Source organism: Octopus bimaculoides, chromosome 2 (genome assembly GCF_046866305.1).
Source record: "Octopus bimaculoides isolate indiv1 chromosome 2, ASM4686630v1, whole genome shotgun sequence".
NCBI lineage: Eukaryota > Metazoa > Mollusca > Cephalopoda > Octopoda > Octopodidae > Octopus > Octopus bimaculoides.
The window spans coordinates 8293216-8313912 of record NC_142929.1 but is presented as its reverse complement, the minus strand read 5'-3'; the positions used below and the strand labels follow the sequence as shown (position 1 = coordinate 8313912).

At 38.6% G+C, this 20697-nt stretch overlaps 1 protein-coding gene across 1 annotated transcript in view; it reads left to right on the top strand.

Annotated features, from left to right (window-relative positions):
• The window catches only part of LOC128247132 (uncharacterized), a 117383-nt gene that overhangs the window by 2098 nt on the left and 94588 nt on the right, over positions 1-20697 (top strand). The window contains exons 4-25 of the mRNA XM_089348302.1: positions 91-461; positions 596-722; positions 858-926; positions 2215-2474; positions 2720-2846; positions 2982-3050; positions 4338-4597; positions 4843-4969; positions 5105-5173; positions 6461-6720; positions 6966-7092; positions 7228-7296; positions 8584-8843; positions 9089-9215; positions 9351-9419; positions 10708-10967; positions 11213-11339; positions 11475-11543; positions 12832-13091; positions 13337-13463; positions 13599-13667; positions 15640-19971. Of these exons, the coding sequence (XP_089204428.1) occupies positions 91-461; positions 596-722; positions 858-926; positions 2215-2474; positions 2720-2846; positions 2982-3050; positions 4338-4597; positions 4843-4969; positions 5105-5173; positions 6461-6720; positions 6966-7092; positions 7228-7296; positions 8584-8843; positions 9089-9215; positions 9351-9419; positions 10708-10967; positions 11213-11339; positions 11475-11543; positions 12832-13091; positions 13337-13463; positions 13599-13667; positions 15640-19971 (7635 nt within the window). The remainder of the gene's footprint in view (positions 1-90; positions 462-595; positions 723-857; positions 927-2214; positions 2475-2719; positions 2847-2981; positions 3051-4337; positions 4598-4842; positions 4970-5104; positions 5174-6460; positions 6721-6965; positions 7093-7227; positions 7297-8583; positions 8844-9088; positions 9216-9350; positions 9420-10707; positions 10968-11212; positions 11340-11474; positions 11544-12831; positions 13092-13336; positions 13464-13598; positions 13668-15639; positions 19972-20697) is intronic.

The window sequence follows — 20697 nt, the reverse complement described above, 5'->3', positions numbered from 1 at the left end:
AATCTATTGTTTCATTTCTTTCACATATACAACAGAATCACTGTTTGACTTAATTTCTCATTATACAAGAGGTGATTGTTTCTTTGACAGTGTTGTGTGACATATCAGAAGCGATGGATGATGAATCTTTCATCCCAGATACAGCCATCTCTCTCAATCCGTTAATTGGCAATCCCGGTGACATCAGACCAGGTTTTGCATGGGGAACTAATACGAATGACACGAGGATTATCACATTAGATATTGGCCCCAACCTAGATGCCGGAGGTTCAATTCGCCTTGTTCGACACGAGAATGTGAAGTCCTATACAGTTTTCATATCCCGTCCATCGGCAAAAATCCTAATCAAGGTATACACTAGTGGTTCTTTTCTTCGTTCTATTCACAAAACCATTTCGAATTACAAAATACAATGTTCAAACGCTCCAGGTTGTCACGTTTTAAACATTCGATTTTTTCTTGCTAACTTAATCGATAATATTTATTTATACATATTATAGTATAATTTGAATCTTTGAAAAGGTAAACTGCTTTATGTTCACAATTTTTATGTTGTTGAAGACTATTTCAATTAAATTTTCATTTCATTTATTAGACATCCACTCCAGATCGAACTATAGACATTCCACAACATAATGGTGAAAGCTTGGTAGAAATTGAACTTTTGCCAAGCCATCCATTACAAGATATGTTCGTGTCTCTCTCTGCAAAGCTCTGTAAACGTAAGCAGTTAATATCAACTTTTCCATCGTTATATACATTAACATCGATTTCTACTGCATGTAATAAATTTACAATTTCAGCGAAATTTAAATGATCCTTCCATCGAACATTTTGCTTTCTCTTCTCTGTTGCAGACCCTATCAGAACAACAATGGCACCACTCACTTCATCAACTGTATCAACTCCACCAACATCTAAACCCCGTAAGTTTTATTATTAACAGATGTACCCTAAAACATAGATTCTTTTTCAAACGTTGTTTTTAAATTTGTCATCAGTCCCCGCATGTTCACTCAATATCTATCAATTACTGACAAAGAAAACATTTCTTTGTGGATAATCCGGCAACTTTATTTAATTTAAACCAGTTCTCACACATACTTATTAATTTCTCCTGTCCAATATTGCTACATCATTCAATATCATTTTCTTTGAACGGCAAATTCAAACGGATTCTGTGATCAGTTCATTTGAGTATACAGTAATTGCATTTAACAATAAATATGACCAAAACCAATTTCTCCATAGCACGTTGATCGTAATCTTTGTAAGATTTTCAGCTTGACTAAGTAATACTTTCCATTTTTTGCGAACAATTCAAACAAAATTATTTCGTCACCAATTATAGAATATTTCAATTTCAACAAAACTGTTAGGATGTTACTAAATTCTCCTGATTTGCAATTGAACCCTTATTAAATTGACAGCTTGCATTCTCACTTGATTCATCTGTACATATATTTGTCAACGTTTGTTTCTTCCGCGAAACTTCTCAAACTTGACTACGTCGGAGCGTCGTTCACGTACGGATGTTCACGTATGACGTCTACACAGCATTTCCAAAATTTTTCACACAAATAATTCATCATTCTAAACGACCTTCAGCTATAAACACAACGTTGTTTTTATTTCTTTCGTCTTAATATGGATAATAATTCTCAATCTCTCCAATATCTCCAAACCTTATATACTGAATTTTTATTGAAATTCAGCACCTCCTTCACCATCCGCCTTCTCACATGGACCTCATCGCCACTTTTCCTATTCTGCTCACGGCTGTTATTACTTGTAAAGTAGTTTGAATTTTATGTAAGAAAAATGCATGATTATTTCGTTTCCGATTACAAACTATACCCCGACAGGTATTACCTACCCTTCATAACAACGAATCATCAATTGCCTATAACTTTCCGCTTCATATTACTGCAGATAAGTCTGTAATTTGCATCATAATTCTTGAAAATAAATCATGTATCTTTCTGTTCTGGCTTTTATATTTCCCTTATCCGATGCGTATTTTATAATGCAGAACCTGCCTCCACAGCAATAGGATCTTCAATAGTTTCTCCAAGCCCATCCACCACCACACAATATGAGTTATATGGATACAAATTCTCGCCAATCTATTGTTTCATTTCTTTCACATATACAACAGAATCACTGTTTGACTTAATTTCTCATTATACAAGAGGTGATTGTTTTATTTGACAGTGTTGTGTGACATATCAGAAGCGATGGATGATGAATCTTTCATCCCAGATACAGCCATCTCTCTCAATCCGTTAATTGGCAATCCCGGTGACATCAGACCAGGTTTTGCATGGGGAACTAATACGAATGACACGAGGATTATCACATTAGATATTGGCCCCAACCTAGATGCCGGAGGTTCAATTCGCCTTGTTCGACACGAGAATGTGAAGTCCTATACAGTTTTCATATCCCGTCCATCGGCAAAAATCCTAATCAAGGTATACACTAGTGGTTCTTTTCTTCGTTCTATTCACAAAACCATTTCGAATTACAAAATACAATGTTCAAACGCTCCAGGTTGTCACGTTTTAAACATTCGATTTTTTCTTGCTAACTTAATCGATAATATTCATTTATACATATTATAGTATAATTTGAATCTTTGAAAAGCTAAACTGCTTTATGTTCACAATTTTTATGTTGTTGAAGACTATTTCAATTAAATTTTCATTTCATTTATTAGGCATCCACTCCAGATCGAACTATAGACATTCCACAACATAATGGTCAAAGCTTGGTAGAAATTGAACTTTTGCCAAGCCATCCATTACAAGATATGTTCGTGTCTCTCTCTGCAAAGCTCTGTAAACGTAAGCAGTTAATATCAACTTTTCCATCGTTATATACATTAACATCGATTTCTACTGCATGTAATAAATTTACAATTTCAGCGAAGTTTAAATGATCCTTCCATCGAACATTTTGCTTTCTCTTCTCTGTTGCAGACCCTATCAGAACAACAATGGCACCACTCACTTCATCAACTGTATCAACTCCACCAACATCTAAACCCCGTAAGTTTTATTATTAACAGAAGTACCCTAAAACATAGATTCTTTTTCAAACGTTGTTTCTAAATTGTCATCAGACCCCGCATGTTCACTCAATATCTATCAATCACTAACAAAGAAAACATTTCTTTGTGGATAATCCGGCAACTTTATTTAATTTAAACCAGTTCTCACACATACTTATTAATTTCTCCTGTCCAATATTGCTACATCATTCAATATCATTTTCTTTGGACGGCAAATTCAAACAGATTCTGTGATCAGTTCATTTGAGTATACAGTAATTGCATTTAACAATAAATATGACCAAAACCAATTTCTCCATAGCACATTGATCGTAATCTTTGTATGATTTTCAGCTTGACTAAGTAATACTTTCCATTTTTTGCGAACAATTCAAACAAAATTATTTCGTCACCAATTATAGAATATTTCAATTTCAACAATACTGTTAGGATGTTACTAAATTCTCCTGATTTGCAATTGAACCCTTATTAAATTGACAGCTTGCATTCTCACTTGATTCATCTGTACATATATTTGTCAACGTTTGTTTCTTCCGCGAAACTTCTCACACTTGACTACGTCGGAGCGTCGTTCGCGTACGGATGTTCACGTATGACGTCTACACAGCATTTCCAAAATTTTTCACACAAATAATTCATCATTCTAAACGACCTTCAGCTATAAAAACAACGTTGTTTTTATTTCTTTCGTCTTAATATGGATAAAAATTCTCAATCTCTCCAATATCTCCAAACCTTATATACTGAATTTTTATTGAAATTCAGCACCTCCTTCACCATCTGCCTTCTCACATGGACCTCATCGCCACTTTTCCTATTCTGCTCACGGCTGTTATTACTTGTAAAGTAGTTTGAATTTTATGTAAGAAAAATGCATGATTATTTCGTTTCCGATTACAAACTATATCCCGACAGGTATTACCTACCTTTCATAACAACGAATCATCAATTGCCTATAACTTTCCGCTTCGTATTACTGCAGATAAGTCTCTAATTTGCATCATAATTCTTGAAAATAAATCATGTATCTTTCTGTTCTGGCTTTTATATTTCCCTTATCCGATGCGTATTTTATAATGTAGAACCTGCCTCCACAGCAATAGGATCTTCAATAGTTTCTCCAAGCCCATCCACCACCACACAATATGAGTTATATGGATACAAATTCTCGCCAATCTATTGTTTCATTTCTTTCACATATACAACAGAATCACTGTTTGACTTAATTTCTCATTATACAAGAGGTGATTGTTTTCTTTGACAGTGTTGTGTGACATATCAGAAGCGATGGATGATGAATCTTTCATCCCAGATACAGCCATCTCTCTCAATCCGTTAATTGGCAATCCCGGTGACATCAGACCAGGTTTTGCATGGGGAACTAATACGAATGACACGAGGATTATCACATTAGATATTGGCCCCAACCTAGATGCCGGAGGTTCAATTCGCCTTGTTCGACACGAGAATGTGAAGTCCTATACAGTTTTCATATCCCGTCCATCGGCAAAAATCCTAATCAAGGTATACACTAGTGGTTCTTTTCTTCGTTCTATTCACAAAACCATTTCGAATTACAAAATACAATGTTCAAACGCTCCAGGTTGTCACGTTTTAAACATTCGATTTTTTGTTGCTAACTTAATCGATAATATTCATTTATACATATTATAGTATAATTTGAATCTTTGAAAAGGTAAACTGCTTTATGTTCACAATTTTTATGTTGTTGAAGACTATTTCAATTAAATTTTCATTTCATTTATTAGGCATCCACTCCAGATCGAACTATAGACATTCCACAACATAATGGTCAAAGCTTGGTAGAAATTGAACTTTTGCCAAGCCATCCATTACAAGATATGTTCGTGTCTCTCTCTGCAAAGCTCTGTAAACGTAAGCAGTTAATATCAACTTTTCCATCGTTATATACATTAAAATCGATTTCTACTGCATGTAATAAATTTACAATTACATCGAAATTTAAATGATCCTTCCATCCAATATTTTGCTTTCTCTTCTCTGTTGCAGACCCTATCAGAACAACAATGGCACCACTCACTTCATCAACTGTATCAACTCCACCAACATCTAAACCCCGTAAGTTTTATTATTAACAGAAGTACCCTAAAACATAGATTCTTTTTCAAACGTTGTTTCTAAATTGTCATCAGACCCCGCATGTTCACTCAATATCTATCAATCACTGACAAAGAAAACATTTCTTTGTGGATAATCCGGCAACTTTATTTAATTTAAACCAGTTCTCACACATACTTATTAATTTCTCCTGTCCAATATTGCTACATCATTCAATATCATTTTCTTTGGACGGCAAATTCAAACAGATTCTGTGATAAGTTCATTTGAGTATACAGTAATTGCATTTAACAATAAATATGACCAAAACCAATTTCTCCATAGCACATTGATCGTAATCTTTGTAAGATTTTCAGCTTGACTAAGTAATACTTTCCATTTTTTGCGAACAATTCAAACAAAATTATTTCGTCACCAACTATAGAATATTTCAATTTCAACAATACTGTTAGGATGTTACTAAATTCTCCTGATTTGCAATTGAACCCTTATTAAATTGACAGCTTGCATTCTCACTTGATTCATCTGTACATATATTTGTCAACGTTTGTTTCTTCCGCGAAACTTCTCACACTCGACTATGTCGGAGCGTCGTTCACGTACGGATGTTCACGTATGACGTCTACACAGCATTTCCAAAATTTTTCACACAAATAATTCATCATTCTAAACGACCTTCAGCTATAAAAACAACGTTGTTTTTATTTCTTTCGTCTTAATATGGATAATAATTCTCAATCTCTCCAATATCTCCAAACCTTATATACTGAATTTTTATTGAAATTCAGCACCTCCTTCACCATCCGCCTTCTCACATGGACCTCATCGCCACTTTTCCTATTCTGCTCACGGCTGTTATTACTTGTAAAGTAGTTTGAATTTTATGTAAGAAAAATGCATGATTATTTCGTTTCCGATTACAAACTATACCCCGACAGGTATTACCTACCCTTCATAACAACGAATCATCAATTGCCTATAACTTTCCGCTTCATATTACTGCAGATAAGTCTCTAATTTGCATCATAATTCTTGAAAATAAATCATGTATCTTTCTGTTCTGGCTTTTATATTTCCCTTATCCGATGCGTATTTTATAATGTAGAACCTGCCTCCACAGCAATAGGATCTTCAATAGTTTCTCCAAGCCCATCCACCACCACACAATATGAGTTATATGGATACAAATTCTCGCCAATCTATTGTTTCATTTCTTTCACATATACAACAGAATCACTGTTTGACTTAATTTCTCATTATACAAGAGGTGATTGTTTTCTTTGACAGTGTTGTGTGACATATCAGAAGCGATGGATGATGAATCTTTCATCCCAGATACAGCCATCTCTCTCAATCCGTTAATTGGCAATCCCGGTGACATCAGACCAGGTTTTGCATGGGGAACTAATACGAATGACACGAGGATTATCACATTAGATATTGGCCCCAACCTAGATGCCGGAGGTTCAATTCGCCTTGTTCGACACGAGAATGTGAAGTCCTATACAGTTTTCATATCCCGTCCATCGGCAAAAATCCTAATCAAGGTATACACTAGTGGTTCTTTTCTTCGTTCTATTCACAAAACCATTTCGAATTACAAAATACAATGTTCAAACGCTCCAGGTTGTCACGTTTTAAACATTCGATTTTTTCTTGCTAACTTAATCGATAATATTCATTTATACATATTATAGTATAATTTGAATCTTTGAAAAGGTAAACTGCTTTATGTTCACAATTTTTATGTTGTTGAAGACTATTTCAATTAAATTTTCATTTCATTTATTAGGCATCCACTCCAGATCGAACTATAGACATTCCACAACATAATGGTCAAAGCTTGGTAGAAATTGAACTTTTGCCAAGCCATCCATTACAAGATATGTTCGTGTCTCTCTCTGCAAAGCTCTGTAAACGTAAGCAGTTAATATCAACTTTTCCATCGTTATATACATTAAAATCGATTTCTACTGCATGTAATAAATTTACAATTACATCGAAATTTAAATGATCCTTCCATCCAATATTTTGCTTTCTCTTCTCTGTTGCAGACCCTATCAGAACAACAATGGCACCACTCACTTCATCAACTGTATCAACTCCACCAACATCTAAACCCCGTAAGTTTTATTATTAACAGAAGTACCCTAAAACATAGATTCTTTTTCAAACGTTGTTTCTAAATTGTCATCAGACCCCGCATGTTCACTCAATATCTATCAATCACTGACAAAGAAAACATTTCTTTGTGGATAATCCGGCAACTTTATTTAATTTAAACCAGTTCTCACACATACTTATTAATTTCTCCTGTCCAATATTGCTACATCATTCAATATCATTTTCTTTGGACGGCAAATTCAAACAGATTCTGTGATAAGTTCATTTGAGTATACAGTAATTGCATTTAACAATAAATATGACCAAAACCAATTTCTCCATAGCACATTGATCGTAATCTTTGTAAGATTTTCAGCTTGACTAAGTAATACTTTCCATTTTTTGCGAACAATTCAAACAAAATTATTTCGTCACCAACTATAGAATATTTCAATTTCAACAATACTGTTAGGATGTTACTAAATTCTCCTGATTTGCAATTGAACCCTTATTAAATTGACAGCTTGCATTCTCACTTGATTCATCTGTACATATATTTGTCAACGTTTGTTTCTTCCGCGAAACTTCTCACACTCGACTATGTCGGAGCGTCGTTCACGTACGGATGTTCACGTATGACGTCTACACAGCATTTCCAAAATTTTTCACACAAATAATTCATCATTCTAAACGACCTTCAGCTATAAAAACAACGTTGTTTTTATTTCTTCCGTCTTAATATGGATAATAATTCTCAATCTCTCCAATATCTCCAAACCTTATATACTGAATTTTTATTGAAATTCAGCACCTCCTTCACCATCCGCCTTCTCACATGGACCTCATCGGCACTTTTCCTATTCTGCTCACGGCTGTTATTACTTGTAAAGTAGTTTGAATTTTATGTAAGAAAAATGCATGATTATTTCGTTTCCGATTACAAACTATACCCCGACAGGTATTACCTACCCTTCATAACAACGAATCATCAATTGCCTATAACTTTCCGCTTCATATTACTGCAGATAAGTCTCTAATTTGCATCATAATTCTTGAAAATAAATCATGTATCTTTCTGTTCTGGCTTTTATATTTCCCTTATCCGATGCGTATTTTATAATGTAGAACCTGCCTCCACAGCAATAGGATCTTCAATAGTTTCTCCAAGCCCATCCACCACCACACAATATGAGTTATATGGATACAAATTCTCGCCAATCTATTGTTTCATTTCTTTCACATATACAACAGAATCACTGTTTGACTTAATTTCTCATTATACAAGAGGTGATTGTTTTCTTTGACAGTGTTGTGTGACATATCAGAAGCGATGGATGATGAATCTTTCATCCCAGATACAGCCATCTCTCTCAATCCGTTAATTGGCAATCCCGGTGACATCAGACCAGGTTTTGCATGGGGAACTAATACGAATGACACGAGGATTATCACATTAGATATTGGCCCCAACCTAGATGCCGGAGGTTCAATTCGCCTTGTTCGACACGAGAATGTGAAGTCCTATACAGTTTTCATATCCCGTCCATCGGCAAAAATCCTAATCAAGGTATACACTAGTGGTTCTTTTCTTCGTTCTATTCACAAAACCATTTCGAATTACAAAATACAATGTTCAAACGCTCCAGGTTGTCACGTTTTAAACATTCGATTTTTTCTTGCTAACTTAATCGATAATATTCATTTATACATATTATAGTATAATTTGAATCTTTGAAAAGGTAAACTGCTTTATGTTCACAATTTTTATGTTGTTGAAGACTATTTCAATTAAATTTTCATTTCATTTATTAGGCATCCACTCCAGATCGAACTATAGACATTCCACAACATAATGGTCAAAGCTTGGTAGAAATTGAACTTTTGCCAAGCCATCCATTACAAGATATGTTCGTGTCTCTCTCTGCAAAGCTCTGTAAACGTAAGCAGTTAATATCAACTTTTCCATCGTTATATACATTAAAATCGATTTCTACTGCATGTAATAAATTTACAATTTCATCGAAATTTAAATGATCCTTCCATCCAATATTTTGCTTTCTCTTCTCTGTTGCAGACCCTATCAGAACAACAATGGCACCACTCACTTCATCAACTGTATCAACTCCACCAACATCTAAACCCCGTAAGTTTTATTATTAACAGATGTACCCTAAAACATAGATTCTTTTTCAAACGTTGTTTTTAAATTTGTCATCAGTCCCCGCATGTTCACTCAATATCTATCAATCACTGACAAAGAAAACATTTCTTTGTGGATAATCCGGCAACTTTATTTAATTTAAACCAGTTCTCACACATTCTTATTAATTTCTCCTGTCCAATATTGCTACATCATTCAATATCATTTTCTTTGGACGGCAAATTCAAACGGATTCTGTGATCAGTTCATTTGAGTATACAGTAATTGCATTTAACAATAAATATGACCAAAACCAATTTCTCCATAGCACGTTGATCGTAATCTTTGTAAGATTTTCAGCTTGACTAAGTAATACTTTCCATTTTTTGCGAACAATTCAAACAAAATTATTTCGTCACCAATTATAGAATATTTCAATTTCAACAATACTGTTAGGATGTTACTAAATTCTCCTGATTTGCAATTGAACCCTTATTAAATTGACAGCTTGCATTCTCACTTGATTCATCTGTACATATATTTGTCAACGTTTGTTTCTTCCGCGAAACTTCTCACACTTGACTACGTCGGAGCGTCGTTCACGTACGGATGTTCACGTATGACGTCTACACAGCATTTCCAAAATTTTTCACACAAATAATTCATCATTCTAAACGACCTTCAGCTATAAAAACAACGTTGTTTTTATTTCTTTCGTCTTAATATGGATAAAAATTCTCAATCTCTCCAATATCTCCAAACCTTATATACTGAATTTTTATTGAAATTCAGCACCTCCTTCACCATCCGCCTTCTCACATGGACCTCATCGCCACTTTTCCTATTCTGCTCACGGCTGTTATTACTTGTAAAGTAGTTTGAATTTTATGTAAGAAAAATGCATGATTATTTCGTTTCCGATTACAAACTATATCCCGACAGGTATTACCTACCCTTCATAACAACGAATCATCAATTGCCTATAACTTTCCGCTTCGTATTACTGCAGATAAGTCTCTAATTTGCATCATAATTCTTGAAAATAAACCATGTATCTTTCTGTTCTGGCTTTTATAATTCCCTTATCCGATGCGTATTTTATAATGCAGAACCTGCCTCCACAGCAATGGGATCTTCAATAGTTTCTCCAAGCCCATCCACCACCACACAATATGAGTTATATGGATACAAATTCTCGCCAATCTATTGTTTCATTTCTTTCACATATACAACAGAATCACTGTTTGACTTAATTTCTCATTATACAAGAGGTGATTGTTTTCTTTGACAGTGTTGTGTGACATATCAGAAGCGATGGATGATGAATCTTTCATCCCAGATACAGCCATCTCTCTCAATCCGTTAATTGGCAATCCCGGTGACATCAGACCAGGTTTTGCATGGGGAACTAATACGAATGACACGAGGATTATCACATTAGATATTGGCCCCAACCTAGATGCCGGAGGTTCAATTCGCCTTGTTCGACACGAGAATGTGAAGTCCTATACAGTTTTCATATCCCGTCCATCGGCAAAAATCCTAATCAAGGTATACACTAGTGGTTCTTTTCTTCGTTCTATTCACAAAACCATTTCGAATTACAAAATACAATGTTCAAACGCTCCAGGTTGTCACGTTTTAAACATTCGATTTTTTCTTGCTAACTTAATCGATAATATTCATTTATACATATTATAGTATAATTTGAATCTTTGAAAAGGTAAACTGCTTTATGTTCACAATTTTTATGTTGTTGAAGACTATTTCAATTAAATTTTCATTTCATTTATTAGACATCCACTCCAGATCGAACTATAGACATTCCACAACATAATGGTCAAAGCTTGGTAGAAATTGAACTTTTGCCAAGCCATCCATTACAAGATATGTTCGTGTCTCTCTCTGCAAAGCTCTGTAAACGTAAGCAGTTAATATCAACTTTTCCATCGTTATATACATTAACATCGATTTCTACTGCATGTAATAAATTTACAATTTCATCGAAATTTAAATGATCCTTCCATCCAATATTTTGCTTTCTCTTCTCTGTTGCAGACCCTATCAGAACAACAATGGCACCACTCACTTCATCAACTGTATCAACTCCACCAACATCTAAACCCCGTAAGTTTTATTATTAACAGAAGTACCCTAAAACATAGATTCTTTTTCAAACGTTGTTTTTAAATTTGTCATCGGTCCCCGCATGTTCACTCAATATCTATCAATCACTAACAAATTAAACATTTCTTTGTGGAAAATCCGGCAAAATTATTTAATTTAAACCAGTTCTCACACAGTCTTATTAATTTCTCCTGTCCAATATTGCTACATCATTCAATATCATTTTCTTTTCACACCAAATTCAAACAGATTCTGTGATCAGTTCATTTGAGTATACAGTAATTGCATTTAACAATAAATATGACCAAAACCAATTTCTCCATAGCACATTGATCGTAATCTTTGTAAGATTTTCAGCTTGACTAAGTAATACTTTCTATATTTTGCGAACCATTACAACAATATTATTTCGTCACCAATTATAGAATATTTCAATTTCAACAATACTGTTAGGATGTTACTAAATTCTCCTGATTTGCAATTGAACCCTTATTAAATTGACAGCTTGCATTCTCACTTGATTCATCTGTACATATATTTGTCAACGTTTGTTTCTTCCGCGAAACTTCTCACACTCGACTACGTCGGAGCGTCGTTCACGTACGGATCTTCACGTATGACGTCTACACAGCATTTCCAAAATTTTTCACACAAATAATTCATCATTCTAAACGACCTTCAGCTATAAAAACAACGTTGTTTTCATTTCTTTCGTCTCAATATGGATAATAATTCTCAATCTCTCCAATATCTCCAAACCTTATATACTGAATTTTTATTGAAATTCAGCACCTCCTTCACCATCCGCCTTCTCACATGGACCTCATCGCCACTTTTCCTATTCTGCTCACGGCTGTTATTACTTGTAAAGTAGTTTGAATTTTATGTAAGAAAAATGCATGATTATTTCGTTTCCGATTACAAACTATACCCAGACAGGTATTACCTACCCTTCATAACAACGAATCATCAATTGCCTATAACTTTCCGCTTCATATTACTGCAGATAAGTCTCTAATTTGCATCATAATTCTTGAAAATAAATCATGTATCTTTCTGTTCTGGCTTTTATATTTCCCTTATCCGATGCGTATTTTATAATGCAGAACCTGCCTCCACAGCAATGGGATCTTCAATAGTTTCTCCAAGCCCATCCACCACCACACAATATGAGTTATATGGATACAAATTCTCGCCAATCTATTGTTTCATTTCTTTCACATATACAACAGAATCACTGTTTGACTTAATTTCTCATTATACAAGAGGTGATTGTTTTCTTTGACAGTGTTGTGTGACATATCAGAAGCGATGGATGATGAATCTTTCATCCCAGATACAGCCATCTCTCTCAATCCGTTAATTGGCAATCCCGGTGACATCAGACCAGGTTTTGCATGGAGAACTAATACGAATGACACGAGGATTATCACATTAGATATTGGCCCCAACCTAGATGCCGGAGGTTCAATTCGCCTTGTTCGACACGAGAATGTGAAGTCCTATACAGTTTTCATATCCCGTCCATCGGCAAAAATCCTAATCAAGGTATACACTAGTGGTTCTTTTCTTCGTTCTATTCACAAAACCATTTCGAATTACAAAATACAATGTTCAAACGCTCCAGGTTGTCACGTTTTAAACATTCGATTTTTTGTTGCTAACTTAATCGATAATATTCATTTATACATATTATAGTATAATTTGAATCTTTGAAAAGGTAAACTGCTTTATGTTCACAATTTTTATGTAGTTGAAGACTATTTCAATTAAATTTTCATTTCATTTATTAGACATCCACTCCAGATCGAACTATAGACATTCCACAACATAATGGTCAAAGCTTGGTAGAAATTGAACTTTTGCCAAGCCATCCATTACAAGATATGTTCGTGTCTCTCTCTGCAAAGCTCTGTAAACGTAAGCAGTTAATATCAACTTTTCCATCGTTATATACATTAACATCGATTTCTACTGCATGTAATAAATTTACGGTTTCATCGAAATTTAAATGATCCTTCCATCGAACATTTTGTCTTTCCTTCTCTGTTGCAGACCCTATCAGAACAACAATGGCACCACTCACTTCATCAACTGTATCAACTCCACCAACAACTAAACCCCGTAAGTTTTATTATTAACAGATGTACCCTAAAACATAGATTCTTTTTCAAACGTTGTTTCTAAATTTGTCATCAGTCCCCGCATGTTCTTTCAATATATATCAATCGCTGACAAAAATATTTTCTTTGTGGAGAATCCGGCAAATTTATTTAATTTAAACCATTTTTCACACATTCTTATTAATTTCTCCTGTCCAATATTGCTACATCATTCAACATCATTTTCTTTAGACGGCAAATTCAAACAGATTCCTTTGATCAGTTCATTTGAGTATACAGTAATTGCATTTAACAATAAATATGACCAAAACCAATTTCTCCATTGCACATTGACCTTATACGTTTGTAAGGTTTTCAGTGTGCGTTACATTCTTTTAAGATGTTTCAATCTCCTCACGTTATATTGACTGCATAAATCTCCTTTGAATCATTTGTCAACTTATTTGTGAACTCTTATGTACTCTGTACTTCTTGTCACAAATGTCTATATCGGTGCATAGTTCACTGAACGGGTTTTCTCATATGCCCTCTACAAAATATTTCCAAACTATTTTACACAAATATTTCATTTTCCTATGGACCTGCATCTGTCAACACAACGGTGGTTTAATTATTTTTATTTATTTTTTTTATCGAAACATATTACTAATTCTCAAACTATTGAATACCTCTAAACCTTATATACTGAAATTTGCAGATGGGGATGTTGAAGTCACACATCAGAAGTATTTTAACACTTTGATCTCCTTTTGTGAGAACTACTTTTATCATTGTAAGACTTTCCTCAAATTTACCGTCATGATTTGAGGCATCTGCTGGACGATACAGTGTGCATATTACCACATCAAGTTGCATTGAATGCGCTATGAGAGTGTCACAGACTGACTTTGAGTGTGACAACAAGGTTTGTGGTGTAACATCTTCACGGATGTACAATGCAACTCCACCGTGACTTCTTCCCTTTCTGTCTTCACGGAACACAACATACATTGGTATGTGTATTTCTGTGTCATTTATATCTACAGAGAGATGTGTCTCTCTAAGTGCAACGCATATCGCTTGATTGCATCAAAAAGATCCCTCAACTATGCAATTTTTTTTTTTTTGCTGTTGCATTGTAGGAGACCTTTAATATTTAATAAAAGAATTGATGTGATTGTTAGTCTTGTGGTAATGGTGACCATATATATATATATATATATATATATATATATATATATATATATAAATTCAGAAGAGTGGTACAACAAGGCACCAATATTTTGCTGGAAATTAATACATTTGTATTGAAATAGTTTTCATATATATATATATATATATATATATATATATATATATATATATAATACAAAGAATATATATGCATGTATACACACATATATGTACATACTTACATCTACATGTGTATATAGATGCATATCAGGGTATACACATATATATATATATATATATATATATATATATATATATATATATACATGTGCATGTGTGTGTGTACTCAATCTGTGTTGCTCTGATGCTAAATAACCATAACATCTATAACTTAAAATATACTGTGTATATTATGAATCAAATATAAATTTAGAGTTTGAGATCAAGTCACGTGACCAAAAAGTATATAACAGAAAACAACCGCAAAGATAGACTGCGGAACTTTTATTATTATCATTCATTCACAACATTGCCAACCATTTCTGATTTAATAAAGATACATACCTAACACTTCAAAAATATAATAACATCCATTAAAATTATTGTAAATAATAAGGATTTGATAATATTTCAGATTTTTATATACTTATGATGTCATATGATATCATAATTGGGTTCACAAAAGAAATTGATTATACGAATGTTCAATATCATTTCATTAAATTTTCTCAAGAATAGAAATATGCTTTATAATGAACTTAACCCTGATTTTGCAGTGGAATGGATTGGATTTCATTAATATTATCGTATTATTTCTGTAGGCTATGTACCAAAATATACAACTGCAAGTAGTGCTCGTCCCACAAGCACTTTGGTCATTGAAACAAAAAGGACAACGAGGCCCACGACAGCGAGTACACAAAGAAGCACCTCAATATTACAAACTAAAACGCCAACAATGCTACCGAGGTCACCGAGTACGCATGCTACGAGTCCAAGTTCTTATCAAAGTAGAATTATAACCCACTCTACACACATCAGTACACCCAAACGTATAACGACAATTTCTAAAATATCTACAAGTGCAAGTCCTTCACCAGTTCCCTCAACGGCCCCAACAACCAGTTTAAGACCCACACCAGTTCCCTCAACGGCCCCAACAACCAGCGCAAGTCCTTCACCAGTTCCCTCAACGGCCCCAACAACCAGCGCAAGTCCTTCACCAGTTCCCTCAACGGCCCCAACAACCAGTTTAAGACCCACACCAGTTCCCTCAACGGCCCCAACAACCAACGCAAGTCCTTCACCAGTTCCCTCAACGGCCCCAACAACCAGCGCAAGTCCTTCACCAGTTCGCTCAACGGCCCCAACAACCAGCGCAAGTCCTTCACCAGTTCCCTCAACGGCCCCAACAACCAGTTTAAGACCCACACCAGTTCCCTCAACAGCCCCAACAACCAACGCAAGTCCTTCACCAGTTCCCTCAACGGCCCCAACAACCAGTTTAAGACCCACACCAGTTCCCTCAACAGCCCCAACAACCAGCGCAAGTCCTTCACCAGTTCCCTCAACGGCCCCAACAACCAGCGCAAGTCCTTCACCAGTTCCCTCAACGGCCCCAACAACCAGCGCAAGTCCTTCACCAGTTCCGTCAACAGCCCCAACAACCAGCGCAAGTCCTTCACCAGTTCCCTCAACAGCCCCAACAACCAGCGCAAGTCCTTCACCAGTTCCCTCAACAGCCCCAACAACCAGCGCAAGTCCTTCACCAGTTCCCTCAACGGCCCCAACAACCAGCGCAAGTCCTTCACCAGTTCCCTCAACGGCCCCAACAACCAGCGCAGGTCCTTCACCAGTTCCCTCAACAGCCCCAACAACCAGCGCAAGTCCTTCACCAGTTCCCTCAACGGCCCCAACAACCAGCGCAAGTCCTTCACCAGTTCCCTCAACAGCCCCAACAACCAGCGCAAGTCCTTCACCAGTTCCCTCAACAGCCCCAACAACCAGCGCAAGTCCTTCACCAGTTCCCTCAACGGCCCCAACAACCAGCGCAAGTCCTTCACCAGTTCCCTCAACGGCCCCAACAACCAGCGCAAGTCCTTCACCAGTTCCCTCAACGGCCCCAACAACCAGCGCAAGTCCTTCACCAGTTCGCTCAACGGCCCCAACAACCAGCGCAAGTCCTTCACCAGTTCCCTCAACGGCCCCAACAACCAGTTTAAGACCCACACCAGTTCCCTCAACAGCCCCAACAACCAACGCAAGTCCTTCACCAGTTCGCTCAACGGCCCCAACAACCAACGCAAGTCCTTCACCAGTTCCCTCAACGGCTCCAACAACCAGCGCAAGTCCTTCACCAGTTCCCTCAACGGCCCCAACAACCAGTTTAAGACCCACACCAGTTCCCTCAACGGCCCCAACAACCAACGCAAGTCCTTCACCAGTTCCCTCAACGGCCCCAAGAACCAGCGCAAGTCCTTCACCAGTTCGCTCAACGGCCCCAACAACCAGCGCAAGTCCTTCACCAGTTCCCTCAACGGCCCCAACAACAAGCGCAAGTCCTTCACCAGTTCCCTCAACGGCCCCAACAACCAGCGCAAGTCCTTCACCAGTTCGCTCAACGGCCCCAACAACCAGCGCAAGTCCTTCACCAGTTCCCTCAACGGCCCCAACAACCAGTTTAAGACCCACACCAGTTCCCTCAACAGCCCCAACAACCAGCGCAAGTCCTTCACCAGTTCGCTCAACGGCCCCAACAACCAGCGCAAGTCCTTCACCAGTTCCCTCAACGGCCCCAACAACCAGCGCAAGTCCTTCACCAGTTCCCTCAACGGCCCCAACAACCAGCGCAAGTCCTTCACCAGTTCGCTCAACGGCCCCAACAACCAGCGCAAGTCCTTCACCAGTTCCCTCAACGGCCCCAACAACCAGCGCAAGTCCTTCACCAGTTCCCTCAACGGCCCCAACAACCAGCGCAAGTCCTTCACCAGTTCGCTCAACGGCCCCAACAACCAGCGCAAGTCCTTCACCAGTTCCCTCAACGGCCCCAACAACCAGTTTAAGACCCACACCAGTTCCCTCAACAGCCCCAACAACCAGCGCAAGTCCTTCACCAGTTCGCTCAACGGCCCCAACAACCAGCGCAAGTCCTTCACCAGTTCCCTCAACGGCCCCAACAACCAGCGCAAGTCCTTCACCAGTTCCCTCAACGGCCCCAACAACCAGCGCAAGTCCTTCACCAGGACCCTCAACGGCCCCAACAACCAGTTTAAGACCCACACCAGTTCCCTCAACGGCCCCAACAACCAACGCAAGTCCTTCACCAGTTCCCTCAACGGCCCCAACAACCAGCGCAAGTCCTTCACCAGTTCCCTCAACGGCCCCAACAACCAGCGCAAGTCCTTCACCAGTTCCGTCAACGGCCCCAACAACCAGCGCAAGTCCTTCACCAGTTCGCTCAACGGCCCCAACAACCAGCGCAAGTCCTTCACCAGTTCCCTCAACGGCCCCAACAACCAGCGCAAGTCCTTCACCAGTTCCCTCAACGGCCCCAACAACCAGCGCAAGTCCTTCACCAGTTCCTTCAACGGCCCCAACAACCAGTTTAAGACCCACACCAGTTCCCTCAACGGCCCCAACAACCAACGCAAGTCCTTCACCAGTTCCCTCAACGGCCCCAACAACCAGCGCAAGTCCTTCACCAGTTCCCTCAACGGCCCCAACAACCAGTTTAAGACCCACACCAGTTCCCTCAACGGCCCCAACAACCAGCGCAAGTCCTTCACCAGTTCCGTCAACGGCCCCAACAACCAGCGCAAGTCCTTCACCAGTTCCCTCAACGGCCCCAACAACCAGCGCAAGTCCTTCACCAGTTCCGTCAACGGCCCCAACAACCAGCGCAAGTCCTTCACCAGTTCCCTCAACGGCCCCAACAACCAGCGCAAGTCCTTCACCAGTTCCCTCAATGGCCCCAACAACCAGTTTAAGACCCACACCAGTTCCCTCAACGGCCCCAACAACCAGCGCAAGTCCTTCACCAGTTCCCTCAACGGCCCCAACAACCAGTTTAAGACCCACACCAGTTCCCTCAACAGCCCCAACAACCAGCGCAAGTCCTTCACCAGTTCCCTCAACAGCCCCAACAACCAGCGCAAGTCCTTCACCAGTTCCCTCAATGGCCCCAACAACCAGCGCAAGTCCTTCACCAGTTCCGTCAACGGCCCCAACAACCAGCGCAAGTCCTTCACCAGTTCCCTCAACAGCTCCAACAACCAGTTTAAGACCCACACCAGTTCCCTCAACGGCCCCAACAACCAGTTTAAGACCCACACCAGTTCCCTCAACGGCCCCAACAACCAGCGCAAGTCCTTCACCAGTTCCCTCAACGGCCCCAACAACCAGTTTAAGACCCACACCAGTTCCCTCAACGGCCCCAACAACCAGTTTAAGACCCACGCCAGTTCCCTCAACAGCCCCAACAACCAGCGCAAGTCCTTCACCAGTTCCCTCAATGGCCCCAACAACCAGTTTAAGACCCACACCAGTTCCGTCAACGGCCCCAACAACCAGCGCAAGTCCTTCACCAGTTCCGTCAACGGCCCCAACAACCAGCGCAAGTCCTTCACCAGTTCCCTCAACAGCTCCAACAACCAGCGCAAGTCCTTCGCCAGTTCCCTCAACGGCCCCAACAACCAGTTTAAGACCCACACCAGTTCCCTCAACGGCCCCAACAACCAGTTTAAGACCCACGCCAGTTCCCTCAACGGCCCCAACAACCAGCGCAAGTCCTTCACCAGTTCCGTCAACAGCCCCAACAACCAGCGCAAGTCCTTCACCAGTTCCCTCAACGGCCCCAACAACCAGCGCAAGTCCTTCACCAGTTCCCTCAACGGCCCCAACAACCAGCGCAAGTCCTTCACCAGTTCCCTCAACGGCCCCAACAACCAGTTTAAGACCCACACCAGTTCCCTCGACAGCCCCAACAACCAGCGCAAGTACTCCACAATCATTGCCTTCTGTCAGTGAAATTACTTATGGCACAACTTTCTCATCGTCAACTGCTTCACAATTTACTCTGGGAAGTTCATACAGTGCATCACCTTTTGTCACACGTATTCCTAGGACTTCGGCACCAGTCTCTTCTACCTATAAAGGTAATTTTGGTTACATTCAATATTTTAAATTTAGGATTACATCCTATCAACTATATACCTTTTTTCTTTTTTCTTGTCTTGAGGATGTGCTTTGAGCAAAATCATTAATCTATTTCATTTGTGAATCACGCAATTTTATTTCTTTATATAAACCAAAATACTTTAAATTTGTTAACTGCCATATAAGTGAAATATCCTATTTGCAGTTACTAACGGACTTATGTTGTTCTGTAATCTTCGTAGAAAGTGTGAAACGTGATATAAGAACAAATACCAACCTTCACCTCCCACTGGACATTTGTTCCCTTTAAAAGCGAGAAATATTTCAGCAGGAAGCATTTCTTGCTACGTTCTGTCGATTCTGTCAACCCACCACTTTTTAACATAGACAAAAGATCTGAAATTTAGGGGAAAGGGTTCGCCGGTTAAATCGAAGCTTTACGTACTGGTACTTTATTTAATCGACCTCGATGTATGAAAGGTCAAGTTAAATTCAGTAGGGTTTAAACGTAGAATGTAAAGAACAGTCTCGTTTTGAACTGTAAGGCAAGACATTTTGGTCGATGCTCAAACAAGTCTACCATAAATTTATGATACAGCAACAAAGCCACAACGCTGAGGCAGCAAAATAGCTGTGGGTGACAAGGAGGCTGCCCGTCCCGGGTGATGCTTTACTGGAGGGCAGCATTTTGGGTTCTGCTGTATAACATCCTGCCCCGGCTGACA